Source organism: Scyliorhinus torazame, chromosome 21 (assembly GCF_047496885.1).
Source record: "Scyliorhinus torazame isolate Kashiwa2021f chromosome 21, sScyTor2.1, whole genome shotgun sequence".
NCBI lineage: Eukaryota > Metazoa > Chordata > Chondrichthyes > Carcharhiniformes > Scyliorhinidae > Scyliorhinus > Scyliorhinus torazame.
The window spans coordinates 21,510,470-21,524,615 of NC_092727.1; the positions used below are offsets into that span (position 1 = coordinate 21,510,470).

The window sequence follows — 14,146 nt, forward strand, 5'->3', positions numbered from 1 at the left end:
TCACAGCCAATCACAAGCAAGGGCACACGCACTATAAAACGGGGAACACCACAGTTCCTGCTCATTCCAGCAGGAGACAGCTCAGGGCACAGAGCTCTCAGCAAGCCACTCAGACATTCACCATGTGCTGAGTGCCTCTCCAAGATAGTGTTAGGGCTGGGTCCACAGGTTAAAGGGTAATGAACAAACCACAGTTACAAGTTTACAGATGTTGTTATTGATAGTAATAAAACAGGGTTGTACCATCTGCAACCGTGTTGGTTCATCTGTGTAGCAGAGCACCCAACACGACACAGCTCACTGCCTCCTCTTTTAACTGATCTTCACCCTTTGCCTTCTCTCTCCATATACCCTATGTCCCTCAGCTTCTCTTCTCTCTTTTTCTCTGTCTCTTCCATAGGTCATTTATCCCCTTTTCACTTCTCCACTTCCTTTTCATTTCCTCAGTTGCCTCATCTCTTTGCATTGGACACCTTCCCGTAATATCTCATTTCAGAGTTACCAGATAGCCTTTGTATAAGTCTGTGAAAAATTGACTACTTAGTCTTGACCAATTTTGACCAAAAACTATGATTAACTGTAGGCATGGAGAAAGATAACCAAACATGTCACATACATAGGGACAAGGGTGCAGGAGTAGGCCATTTTCCCCCGCCCCCCCCTCCCCCCACCAAGAAGACTCCACCATTTGACTAGATCATGGTTGATCTTCAACCTCAATGTCATCTTTCTGCACGATAGCTGTATCCCTTAATGTCATTTGTATCTAGAAATCTATTGAACATATTCAATGACTGAGCCTGCACAGCCCTCTAGCATGGGGAATTCCAATGATTTACCATATTCTGAGTGAAGAAATTCCTCATCATCTCGGTCCTAAATGGCCTACCCCTTATTCTGAGACTGTGTCCCCCTGGTTCCAGATGCCACCCTCCCCCGCCCCCTCTCCAAGCTAGGGGAAACATCCTTCATGCACCCACCCTGTCGAGCCATGTACACTTCAATGAGATTACCTCTCATTCTTCTACACTCCAGAAAATACAGGCCCATTCTCTTCAACATCTCCTCAGAAAACAACTCCACCATCCCAGAAATCAGTCTGGCGAGCCTTTCTTGCATTTCCTCTTTGGCCAATATATTCTTCCTTAGAAACGGAGACCAAAACTGCTGACAAAATCCTCTAGGTGTGGATTTCCCATAGCTCAAAACAATGAAATAAAACATAGGTAAAAATTACCGACAATCAGACTTATAATTAAATAATACCAATCAAATCAGCCAATCATTAAATAATCAAACTGACTGCCATCTTTTTGGAAAGTATTCATTGTGCACATATTTCTTTAAAACCAAACAAGTATATTTTATGTAGAATCGAACTGCAGAACAGGAAGTTGTCTGTTCTGGGGAAGTTGCCCCACTCATGAGTAACCCTGTGGCTACTTGGTTGTGTATTTTTTTCCTTGTGGGTTAGAAGATCTTACAGTGAGAAACAGTGGGGGGGTGTGAAGCTTTATTCCACTCTTGATTATAAACTGTAACGACGCAACTCTGACTCCTTTGCTCGTGGGCACAACTTAAGGTCACTGATGGACAGTGGTTCTCGCAGCCAACACATACATGAGTTTCGAAATCATTCTGCACGGGCTGTTACTTTTTCTGTTTTTTCCAGACCACAGCAACGATCTAAGTAGAGTGTGTGCAATTCTCTTCAGTCCAGTTTCCATTCGACAAATAGCCGCTAATTTTACTTAGCCTGACAATAATTATATTTCCTGCTTTGTTTCAGACATTGAAAAGTCAAGAATCAATGCCCATAGCAGGATTCACTGCACCACCAGTGGACCAAGCATGCAGAATTCTTAAAATGGCACTCTTAGAAAGGAGATCCCCGAAAGGAGCTTGATAGGGTAAGTGTTGGGAGATTGTTTCCACTGGTCGGGACTCTAAAATACGAGGGGCGCATCTCAGGATAAGGGGCAGATCATTTAGGACAAAGATGAGGAAATGTTACTTCATTCAAAGGGTTGTGGATCTTTGGAATTCTTCTATCCCACAGGGTTGTGGGTTCTCCATCATTGAATACATTTAAGACTGGGATAGACAAATGATTGGTCCCACGGGGAGTCAAAGGATATGGGGAGCGGGCGAGAAAGTTAAATTGAAATTCAAGATCAGCTATCATCGTATGGAATGGCAGAGCAGGCTTGATGGACCACATGGTATAGTCCCCTCCCATTTCTTATGCTCTTATGAAGCAGTCCACTGATCCAGAGAGTGCAAAATCCAGTGTTCCTTCAGTGAGTTCAGGTGGAAGAAGGGTAGGGACTCTTTGAGGTGGCATTGCAAAGACCTCCAGCGGATCTGACGATTTGTCTGGGGCCAGGACGAGTATTTGTTGCAACTATAAGGCGGCAGTCTTCATTAGTGTGTGTTTCTGTGAGAGGCTTTACTCAACTGGCCGAACAATGTCTGCCTCCAGAGGCAGAGTCTCATGGCATGGTCACATGGCTATGGCAAGTCAGTTAGTCAGGCAGTACAGGATTGCATTTCCCATACCCAACAGTATTCTTTTCCAGGGATCTTTGAGTACTGCTTGTTTGGCTACTCTATGACAAGTACCAACTCCACCCATTGGTATGTGAAAATAACAGTGGTGCCTGGTGTATGTCAGTAAAATGGTAAGATGCAAACCAAGAGGGAGCAGTAAATTTAACAACATTCTCCGGGATTCTCCTTCGGCGGGATCCTCCACTTTGCCGGCAACGCACCCATGCCCTCAGGTTTCCTGACGGCACGGGGTGGACACAATGGGAAACCCCATAGGCCGACTACAGAACGGAAATTCTCACTGCTAGCGGTGGGATTATCTCACAGCTAGCTGGGATTATATTCATTGGAGTTTAGGAGGTTGAGGGGAGATCTAATAGAAACTTACAAGATAATGAATGGCTTAGATAGGGTGGATGTAGGGAAGTTGTTTCCATTAGCAGGGGAGACTAGGACCCAGGGGCACAGCCTTAGAATAAAAGGGAGTCACTTTAGAACAGAGATGAGGAGAAATTTCTTCAGCCAGAGCGTGGTGGGTCTGTGGAATTCATTGCCACAGAGGGCGGTGGAGGCCGGGACGTTGAGTGTCTTTAAGACAGAAGTTGATAAATTCTTGATTTCTCGAGGAATTAAGGGCTATGGAGAGAGAGCGGGTAAATGGAGTTGAAATCAGCCATGATTGAATGGTGGAGTGGACTCGATGGGCTGAATGGCCTTACTTCCGCTCCTATGTCTTATGGTCTTATGGTCTTATGGTGGCAAGGCATGCCGGAAAACGGGTCAGAACAGCATCATTTGGCATGTGCTGGAACGTGAAAACTGGTAAATGAAACAGCTATCAAGGAAATTGCTAGAAACAGAACTTGGTCAATAACAGTAGTGTCCTAGGCCCAACCATCTTCAGCTGCTTCTTCAATGACCTGTCTTCCATCATAATGTCAGAAGTGGGGATATTTGCGGATGACTGCACAATGTTCAGCACCATTCACGACCCCTCAGATAATGAAGCAGTCCATATTAAAATGCAACAAGACCTGGACAATACCCAGGCTTAGGCTGACAAGTGGCAAGTTACATTCGCACCACACAAGTGCCAGGCATTGACCATCTCCTACAAGAGAGGATCTAACCACTGCCCCTTGACATTCAATGGCATTAGCACTGACGAACAGTGGCAGCCAGGTGCACCATCTACAAGATGCACTGCGGTAACTCACCAAGTATCCTTAGCTAACACCTTCCAAACTCACAAACACTACCATCTAGAAGGACAAGAGCAGCAGATACCTGGAAACCCCACCACCTGGAGGTTACCCTCCAAGTCACTCACCACCCTGGCTTGGAATTATATTGCCGCTCCTTCACTGTCGCTGGGGCAACATCCTGGAACTCCCTCTCCAACAGTACGGTGATTCAAGAAGGCAACACACCACCACCTTCTGAAGGACAATTGAAGGCCATTCAGCCTAACGATTCTATACTGACCCTTCGAAAGAGCACCCTACCTAGGCCCACTCACTCGGCCTCTCCCTGTGACTTCATAACCCCACCTAACCTTTGGAAATGAAGGGACAATTTTAGAGTGGCCAATCCACCTAACCTGCACATCTTTGGACTGTGGGAGGAAACCAGAGCACCCGGAGGAAACCCACACAGACACGGGGAGGATGTGAAAACTCGACACAGACAGTTATCCTAGGTTAGAATTGAACCCTGGGTCCCTGGCACTGTGAGGCAGCAGTGCTAACCACTGTGTCACCCTGTCATCCTGATTGCCCAAATTAGGTACAAGAAGTTTCAATTGCTGGTCATTCTAAAGTTATAGAAACAGAAGACATAATTCGTGTGGGATTCAGTGAGGCAAAATTTAAAAGAACTTTTTAAAAATCATAATAAGATATTAGAAATATGACTTTGGATCCTGCTCCACCTAAAATTTCAGTTGTACATTTACAGCCTATTTAGAACTTGTACATCTGTTGTGTTGGGGCACGGCTATGGCATCGATAGGATAGAAAAGTAAGTTGTCACGAGGAAGTAAAGGGGACAATTTTCTGGTTCCATTCGCCACAGACACAAATTCCTTTATGGCTATCAACTTTCGCAGCAAGAGGACCATAACGGGATTTCAGGCAGGGAGATCTCAGAATGAAATTATCCCTGCACTCCCGCCTGCGGCGTAATCAGGTTCACACCCAGCAAGGGCGTAAACCTGATAATTAGCAATTTAAATAGATTTAATATGCCTTACCTTCTGGATTTGCTGTATATTCCCTCCACCAACTTGATATCAGGACTGGTTTCCAAAAATGGAAACCAGTCATGATGACCATACCGGGTTACTATCGCCCTGTGAGCGACATGGGCAGGCAGTGCCCTGGCACAGCCACTGATGCTTCCAGCCCCTGGCGTGGCCAGGTTGGCATTGCCACATTGGCACTGCGGTGGAACCAGGGGGCAGGGCCAGGTGTGGGGTCTCTGGGAACTCCATTGGGGGGGGGTTCCCATCATGGGGTGAGGCAATGGTGGAGGGTGGAACGGTGGGTGTATGGCAGTGACGGGCATGGACATTTAGATTGGGGGGTTCCCCGATGCCATGGAGAGTAGGGAGGAGAGGTAGGGCCACCTTGATGCCTGCGTGGTGTGGTGGGGGCTTGGGGGGGTGGGGGGGGGGGGGGCTGCGGTGACCTGACCATTGAATGTTGGGGGGGGGTGGTTGGCCTTCTGTGTTGGAGGGTTGGGGGTGATCCCGTTTTATGCCGGGTATCCAGATGTCTGGTGCGCAATGGGGGGGCCTTGAACTTCACTTTGAAATTGAGGCGCCCTTTAAAAATGACACCCCAATCTCTGAATGCCAGCTTTGTTCTAAAAATGGAGAGAGATTGCGGAATTTGCTGGTACTGCAAATATGGGTATCCTGGGCCGTGAATCACAAAAGTTAGAATGCTGGTACAGAAAGTGAAGAAAGGAAGACAAATGGAATGATGGTGTTTATTGCAAGGGGCATGGAATATAAAAGTAGGGATGTTTTACTGCAGCTGTACAAAGTGTTGGGAGACCACATCTGGAATACTGTGTAAAGTTTTGGTCTCCTTATTTGCAAAAAGATGTAATTGCATTGGAAGCAACTCAGAGAAGGGTTGACTTATTCCTGAGATGAACGGCTTATCCCATGAAGAAAGGTTGAACAGATTGGGCCTATACATATTGGAGTTTAGAAGAATGAAGGGCGATCTGATTGAAAGATGTAAGATCCTGGGTGGACTTGATAGGGTTGATACCGGGAGGATGTTTCTTCATGTGGGGGAGACTAGACATTTTAAAAATAAGATGGTCTCCCTTTTTAGATGGAGATGAGAAGAAATTCTTTCTCTCAGAGGGTCGTTGGTATGTGGAATTCTCCTTAACCACAAAGCAGTGGAGGCTGAGTCATTCAATGTATTCAAGGCTGAGTTGGATAGATAGAAGGGAGTCAAAGATTATGCGGGGGGGCAGTCAGGAGAGTGGAGTTCAGATTATCCATGATCTTAATGAATAGCAGAACAGACTGAATGGCCTATTCCTACTCCTAAGTCCAATGTTCCTATAATAGCAGAGGGCTGAATTCAAGGTTAGAACAAAGAACAAAGAAAAGTACAGCACAGGAACAGGCCCTTCGGCCCTCCAAGCCTACACCGCCCATGCTGCCCGTCTAAACTAAAATCTTCTACATTTCCGGGGTCCGTATACCTTTATTCCCATCCTATTCAGGTTCTGCTGAAGATGGAGGAAACTTGGGTGTCAGTGTAAGAACGGGTTTAAATTATTTACACCCAAATTTCCTCGATCTCCATTGAGGAAATTGGTGCAATATGAGGCGGTTAGCAGCTATCTCCAAAGCTTTTTGGGAATGAAAAATGTAACATTCTTTCTTGAAGAAGAAAAACAGCATCAAAACTTTGTAATGTTTACCCAGCCTGATGTCTGCGCTATACATAGATTTAAAACTGGGTGGAAAGTCCATTACCACTTATGGCTTTGTGATGTCACGGGAACCCACGTCCTGTATTGTACCAGGGTGCTTTACTAAATACAGCAGTAGAGGAAGAGACCAGAGAGTGTACGGTTTGTGAAGGGATACCATGGCTACTTGTTCAATGCTGTATTTTCTAGCATTTTTAGTGCTGCAAGGTAAATCAAAGCTTTACTTTACTTCTCAACAACTATTTTATTTTTAACTTACACAGCGCAATGAATAAGATGACACTGGGTGGATATAGCTCGCTGGCATCCTGTTTGTAAAACTTTTGTATTCAGCTTTTTTAATGAAAATTAATATTTGGTTTTGAATACAGAAAGTGGTTTTGGAGGTATGGGCACTTATCTTTGAAAGTGTTAAATGGTTATATTGGCATTTTATTAATTGCATTTTCATATCAAATATATTTATTGATAATTGAAAGTGATGTATTCACCCTGATTATAACAGCCAAATTATTTGTACGACATCTTATGTTGACAAAGCTCCCCTCAGAAGAGTACAAATTAGTTATGAGCTCTCTCAGGCAGCACCATGGGTTTTTACAGCAAATCACCCATATGCACCAGGAAGTTCAATATTTAGTTCATGTCAGCCAGAGCAACATTAGTGGTGCTTTAATTGGTGTTCAAGCCCAAGTTAGGGCAGAGAAAGATCAGCAAGGGGTCTCGCTCCCAATTGCCAGTGTGTGAAGCCCACTGCAAGTGTCCAGACCAGCCAAGCTCAAGCTCAGCTGTAACGCTGCAGGAACAAACAAACCTTGTTTTTCTTCAGTGATGGGAATTTACCTGAATATGCACTCTTGTGTTGTGGAAACATTTGTAACATTGCCATTATCGTTATAGTCAGAAAGCTGAGAGAACACGGGAGAATCTATTTGATGACTTTTTTTTAAATTGAGGCAATGATTTATGTTTCACTGCAGTTATTTTAATTACTGTATTTTTCAAATTATAGTAATAGTAATCTATGTTAAAAGTCTTGTATGTTTTGCAATTGCTGCCACTAAACAGTTGCCTCTGCGGCATCTTTTTCTTCATATTTTCTCCAATATACTCGTCCAACTGAGCATGAGAGCATATTTAAAAGATTGAAACAGGCGCCCCTCATGATATTCAGTTGAGTTTATCCACTGCGTAGCTGGGTCCTACAGAGCAGCGCAGTCAGGTTTGATTCCTTACCTGTGTTAATTTAGCTTAATTGGTAGGGACACTATAATTGGGCTCAGCACTATTGGGTTGGGATGAAACGATCATATGGCTTTCTTCTTGATTACCGTTCTGCAGTGCCTCAAGAAAGTTGTCACCTGTGATGGGTGAGTTGTCATTGAAACAGCCTTTTGACACTCGTCAAAGTTCACCCTGGAATGACGGCCATTTGCTCATGGTATCTGAGGACACCCAATGCATGTGAAGCAGTGACTCAACAAGTAAACATTAGATTCCAAAACGTTTTACTGCCTTTGAAGTACTTGTGATGTTCTGTTATAATACAGGAAATCTGCCAGCCAGTTGGTGCTCAGCAGGGTCCCAGAAACAGCAATGAGATAAATGGCCATTGTAATCTCTTTCAGTAATGTGGACTGAAGCACAAATGTTGGCCAGAAAACCTGGGATAATTCCCCTGTTCTTCTTTGAATTGTGGCATGGGAACCTTTGTGACCACCTGCCAAGACCGGGCTTGGAATCTGGACATCTAATCTGGAAGATCGCACCTCCAATCTTTTTCTTCCTGCATCAGTAATGCATTGAGGTGGCAGATCTTGTGCTCATATCTCTGGAGCGGAGCTTGTATTCACAATTTTGTGAGAGGGACAACCACTGCGACATTGCTGACACAGAGAGTTAAAATACCGATGGTTTTCTATCTGGCTAAAATGTTAAACAGGTGAAAATCAGCTTCAGGGGGGGGGGAAGCAAACCAGACAGTAGCAAACTGGAAAAAAAAGGCAAATCAGACAGGCTGTTTAATAGATGTCCAATTTGCTACCTACCTCATGTTTTATGCACAGTTGAATTGTACCTAAAGCCCCTTTACAGAGGTGACCAATACTGATCTGCTGAACAGTTGTTGGAAATACATGAACTGGAAATGAACGGGTCTATAAATTGCATAAAGAATGAAAAATACAATGGTGCATTGGGTTTACAAGCACAATTGAGGCAATTTTTTAAAATAGTGAATGTAAGATTGTCCACCAGGACCATAGCCTGCTCTCTCCTTTTGAGAAAGAGCTGACTGGTGGTGATTTAACCTGAGGATCACCACACCTCGGGCAAGGTTGAGAAGGCCTTCATGGATAACCTCAGCACCAGTATGGGAATTTATAAATAGTACAATTTGCATGAGTAAATATAATTGTAATGAATTAAAAAATTAACGTTAGAACCCCTTGAATTAATCCTCTTTCTTTCATTAAAATGGATCATCTGGACATAGATTAAATAAAATGTTGTGTTGGGACAATCCAGCCCCTGGTATTTCAAATTGTAACAGTAAACAAATAGCGAAGAAGCCTAATATGTTTTTTCCAGTTTATTCTACTGATTGGAAAGTCAGCACTATAATGTATGAGTGGCAAAGGTCTTCCTCCCTTACCCATTATTTATATCAGAAACAGCAGCCCACGTTATCTACCTTAAAATCGTGAAATAAAGTTTATTGATATTTTGTTCAATTGTAAGATGGATTATTATAGTGAAAATGTTAAATTTGGAATGAGGAAAACGAGCTTCAAAATTTACCCTGTATAGGTTACAGACTTGAACTGCCATTCCTTGCTGGCTCAATCGACTGTGCCCAAAGTGAAACAGACACAAAGACAGTATTAAAATCATGACTTTGATTTCTGTTGCTGAATTATCTATTAAGGCTTGGGTGTGAAGACTCCCTGGTCAGAAAAGCTTTTTAACACTAATTTTCCCGTTATATTTTACATTGAAAATATAGTTGGCATATTTGAAATTAAATTTGGAGATTTTGTTGAAACGACTGAAGGTTGCAAATCCATAACATATTTTTATATATTATTCATTCAACATATGCACAAGTTCGGAATTATCTTGTGTGTGGCGAAATGGACAAGTATTGGCTTTTTCTCCCTTCCTCTTGAATTCAATTTTGTTTCTACTGAGGGTTCATTTTGAAGCTTGGATAGGAATTGACAAGAGTTCACCCTAACTGAGGCAGATAGAATTGTGAGACAAATTATCCAAAAAATGCACACAGCAGCCAACTAGAAATATTGGGATAAAATTCCATCAGTGAATGTGTAATAATACTGTAAATATGTCTGCGAATAATTTATTTTCAGCTAAATCATGGCATATTATAACATTTATAATTTCATTGGAAATATGAGGAACTCAAAATGAACATGTTTTATGATGCTGCGACAATATTATAGCTCTATTTTCAACTCATGCTCCCTTCACGCATGGGAGTGTGGGACTGGTGAAGTTATTTACTGAGATCTTATTAACTCTTCAGTATGTCCCTTATCCTTTCATGGCCATGAGAATTTAACACCGTCATTAGCACTGTTGCTCAGTGCTATATTTTTAATGTAAAAATAACTTAAATATGCAAACACATTTACCACAGCACGTTATTCCTATGCCTGTGGTTTATTTACTACAAATTAATGATAATTAAAGTTACGCTATAAAGCTTTTAACATCATTAAAGAGTTTAGATGCGGACATGAACTGAAATCATTTATGTAAGTCATTCAAATTTCAGGACGAGACTACAGCTTTGTACCAAACGGTGACAAATTATCTATCATGAATTATAATAAATCTAGCCTATTCAAAATTATTTGTTGCAGGATTTCTCATATCTTGATTTTGATTCTTATCTTTTGACAATTCATGTTTTACTATGCCTATTCACATTACTACAGCGTGACAGGAAGAGTGGCTACAGCAGACAGTTATTTTCATCTCAATTCGTGTAACAGGAAATCAATGTCGCCTCACCTTTTAACTTGCCCACTTTCTCCTGCTCAATTATCAATCCTGCGAGATACAAATACCAAATTTCCACATTGTAAAATTATTTTAGTAGCATTTTCCCTCAAGTTTATTGTGCCAAATGCAAATGCCGCTGCCCACAGTCTAATGCAATAAGCTATTCATGGCTGCAGGGTTAAAGTGATCATTGTACAGGAAGCCAGTGTTGAACTCTATAGGGTGAACCAGTCGAATTCTGAGAAGGCAGCTTGGTTGGTTTTGTGATGAACAAACTCACTCCATCTCAAGCATTTCCCAAATAATGAATTAACCCTGAAATGCGGTGTTTGTTAAGGCAACCAATGGGTACACAAGCTGCTACAAGCAGAAATAGATGGAAGAACCAAATAATCTGTGGTGCTGCTGGTATTAAATCTGGTTCAAAAGCGTGCTGCAGTTACATCTTGCACAGTATTAAAATCAATTAATTTAAGTTTCCTTCCCATGAGAACAATTGGAAATATAATAACACCATTAAAAAATCAGTCTAATCACCGGTATAGTTGATTTTGATTAATAGAAATATTAATTTTATTTGCATCAATTATACTAGTAAATGGACCTCAACTATAAATTACAAATACAGCATTTGTACTACCAACAGGTGCATTTTGTTATCGATTGATAAAATTATGTTGAAATAGGAAAAAAACGCTCTTGGCAGGTTCCATTGCTCAGCATTGCTCCAGACATCAATCCAAAATCATTTTAGTCTTCTTCATGATGTCATGGTCTTGGTGAATCTTAAATACTTAACCGATATTTTAATGATGGCCTTGATTCTGTTTCTGTGCAGTTGAATCTGTCCAGAAAACACGGACAAACCCAACAACTCCTTCAGGGTCCTCCTGCATGCAACTGGTATTGAGGGATTCGAGTACAGGAGCTATGTTGAGAAGCAATTGTGTTGTGTAATATTTTCAATTAGTCATTGGCCAGTAATTTCCTCCCAGTTGTCATCCCTTGAAACTGTTCTCTAGATCATTTTCATGTGACTGCATTTACAGATGTCAGCTGGTCCACTTAGGGGGGGCAATGATATTAGTGGTCAGTTGGCTTTTGTCATGTTCTGTTTTTCAGGTCAAGTGGAGTGTTGTCAGTGGTAGGTGAAGAATTGAATCAGGGTTCCATAAGATCTCATGATTCCAATTTCCCATCATCTGAGGAAGCCAACAAAAGTTTTTATTTAACAGGTATAGTGGGCAGCACGGTAGCATAGTGGTTAGCACTGTTGCTTCACAGCTCCAGGGTTCCAGGTTCGATTCCAGCTTTGGTCACTGACTGTGCGGAGTCTGCACGTTCTCCCTGTGTCTGCGTGGGTTTCCTCCGGGTGCTCCGGTTTCCTCCCACAGTCCAATGATGTGCAGGTTAGGTGGATTGGACATGCCAAATTGCCCTCAGTGTCCAAAAAATGTTAAGTGGGGGTTACTGGGTTACGAGGATAGGGTAGATACTTGGGCTTCAGTGCTCTTTGTAAGGGCTGGTTCAGACTCGATGGGCCGAATGGCCTCCTTCTGCACTGTAAATTCTATGATTCTATGACAGTCCTTGCTGGCATTGTTTGGGATATCCCATGTGACGAACTGATAGTACCACTAAAGTATGTAAAGAGCAACAAATATAAATTTGGAGAAACTGAGAATGAGTAACCCGAGTTATACTTGGCGCTGGCTTACTCCATGAAGTTACAGTATGGCTTGTGGTTAAAGCTGTATCATTGACACATTTGTCTTTAACTCGGGTGAATAATTGCAAAATGAAAATGGTCTGCCTCCTAATGTGTTTAAAATTGAAATGTGAATAATGCAAGGGATATAGCTGATGTGACTTTGACAAACTCGTAAAGTAACATCTAATTAATTTTCCAGAGGCTTTTTTAAAAGTGTTAACTCTTGTAGTCGCCTTCGCACCAGAAAGACCTCCACGAGTCTGAAGAATAGGGCGGTGAGGGGGTTGAGGGGGCAGGAGTGGTGGAAGATTACCATAGAATTTACAGTACAGAAGGAGGCCATTCAGCCCATCGAGTCTGCACCGGCTCTTGGAAAGAGCACCCTACCCAAGGTCAACACCTCCACCCATTCCCCATAACCCAGTAACCCCACCCAACACTAAGGGCAATTTTGGACACTAAGGACAATTTATCATGGCCAATCCACCTAACCTGCACATCTTTGGACTGTGGGAGGAAACCGGAGCACCCGGAGGAAACCCACGCACACACGGGGAGAACGTGCAGACTCCGCACAGACAGTGACCCAAGCCGGAATCGAACCTGGGACCCTGAAGCTGTGAAGCAATTGTGCTATCCACAATGCTACCGTGCTGCCCTAAGGAAAGTTACATATCACAACTTTTTTAAAGAAAACATTAAAGCATTAAGCATAGGAATCTTTGAATTATCTCACATTTGGTCGTCCTTTTCACATTTTGTTATGCCAATTAGAGCTTTACACACAAAAATTATTTTTAAATGCCTTTCTCTTTTGGTTCTGCAGCCAAGATGACTGTTGGAAAGTCACATTTTGCACAAGGGTTGTTTTACAAACTTTCCAATGTGATCTTCCCTAACTTCTGTATGACCATGGGCAGTCTGGTTTTTTTTTTTGTCTCTCACTTCCTCTCATCATGCTGCACAGTTCAGATTTTAGTTGTCAAATTGGAATTCTTGTGATCTACTAAATTCCCAGAATTTTGGTACTCGATATAAAGTTTAGAAAACACAGTTTGGGAATTCAAAAATTCCCCAAGAATTGTCTTCAAATGGCTTCTCACAATTATGGGTTTATATATATAACACACAGAAATACATCAATATTAATTCTTCCCCAAAAATGTGCAATTTGTTTCTTCCCTAAGAACCATCGAATTCCTACAGTGCAGAAGGAGGCCATTCAGCCCACTGAGTCTGCATCGACCCTCTGAAAGAGCACCCTACCTTGGTCCACTCCCTGTCCTATCCCTGCAACCCCACCTAACCTGCATATCTTTGGACACTAAGGGGCAATTTAGCATGGCCAATCCACCTAACTTGCACATCTTTGGACTGTGGGAGGAAACAGGAGCACCTGAAGGAAACCCACGCAGAAACACTGCTATGTCCTAATCTAAGAAAACACGTGGAGGACCGATCAAACAAGAAGTCACATTAATAATGTCAGCCTAAATATTTGATTTGTTTTTGCCATTTGAAGTTCATGATAGTTCTATTAATATATAAATGTTTAATTAAGCATCTTCTGTAACTGGCTATGAAATATTTGGCAACTATTAAATGTATTTCATCTTATGTATGGGGTCTTGGTTAATGCAAATGCTTAATTTCACTCATGCGGTCCGTGGGCATGTGCAGGGCCACTCATTAGTCTTGGTTGCTATTACTGATGTAATCCCCTTACCACCAACGCACAATGATAGCCGTGTGTAGCATCACAAGATGCCCTGCAGCAACTCAAAGGATACTTCAGAAGCACCTTACAAATTCACGATCTCTGCTACCTACAAGAACAAGGGCAACAGATGCGCGGGAACACCACCATGTTAGCCTTGAAGCCACATACCATCCCGC

At 42.4% G+C, this 14,146-nt stretch overlaps 1 protein-coding gene across 4 annotated transcripts in view; it reads left to right on the plus strand.

The window, feature by feature from the left end:
- The first annotated feature begins 1,819 nt into the window (after positions 1-1,819).
- The window catches only part of LOC140397959 (uncharacterized), a 39,320-nt gene continuing 26,993 nt past the window's right edge, over positions 1,820-14,146 (plus strand). For 3 of the 4 annotated variants that reach the window (XM_072486212.1, XM_072486213.1, XM_072486215.1), the window contains exon 1: positions 6,653-6,720. In XM_072486212.1, the coding sequence (XP_072342313.1) occupies positions 6,672-6,720 (49 nt within the window). In that variant the 5' untranslated portion in view covers positions 6,653-6,671. Of the gene's footprint in view, positions 1,911-6,652; positions 6,721-14,146 lie in introns of those variants that run through there. The other variant, XM_072486216.1, reaches the window with a different exon arrangement.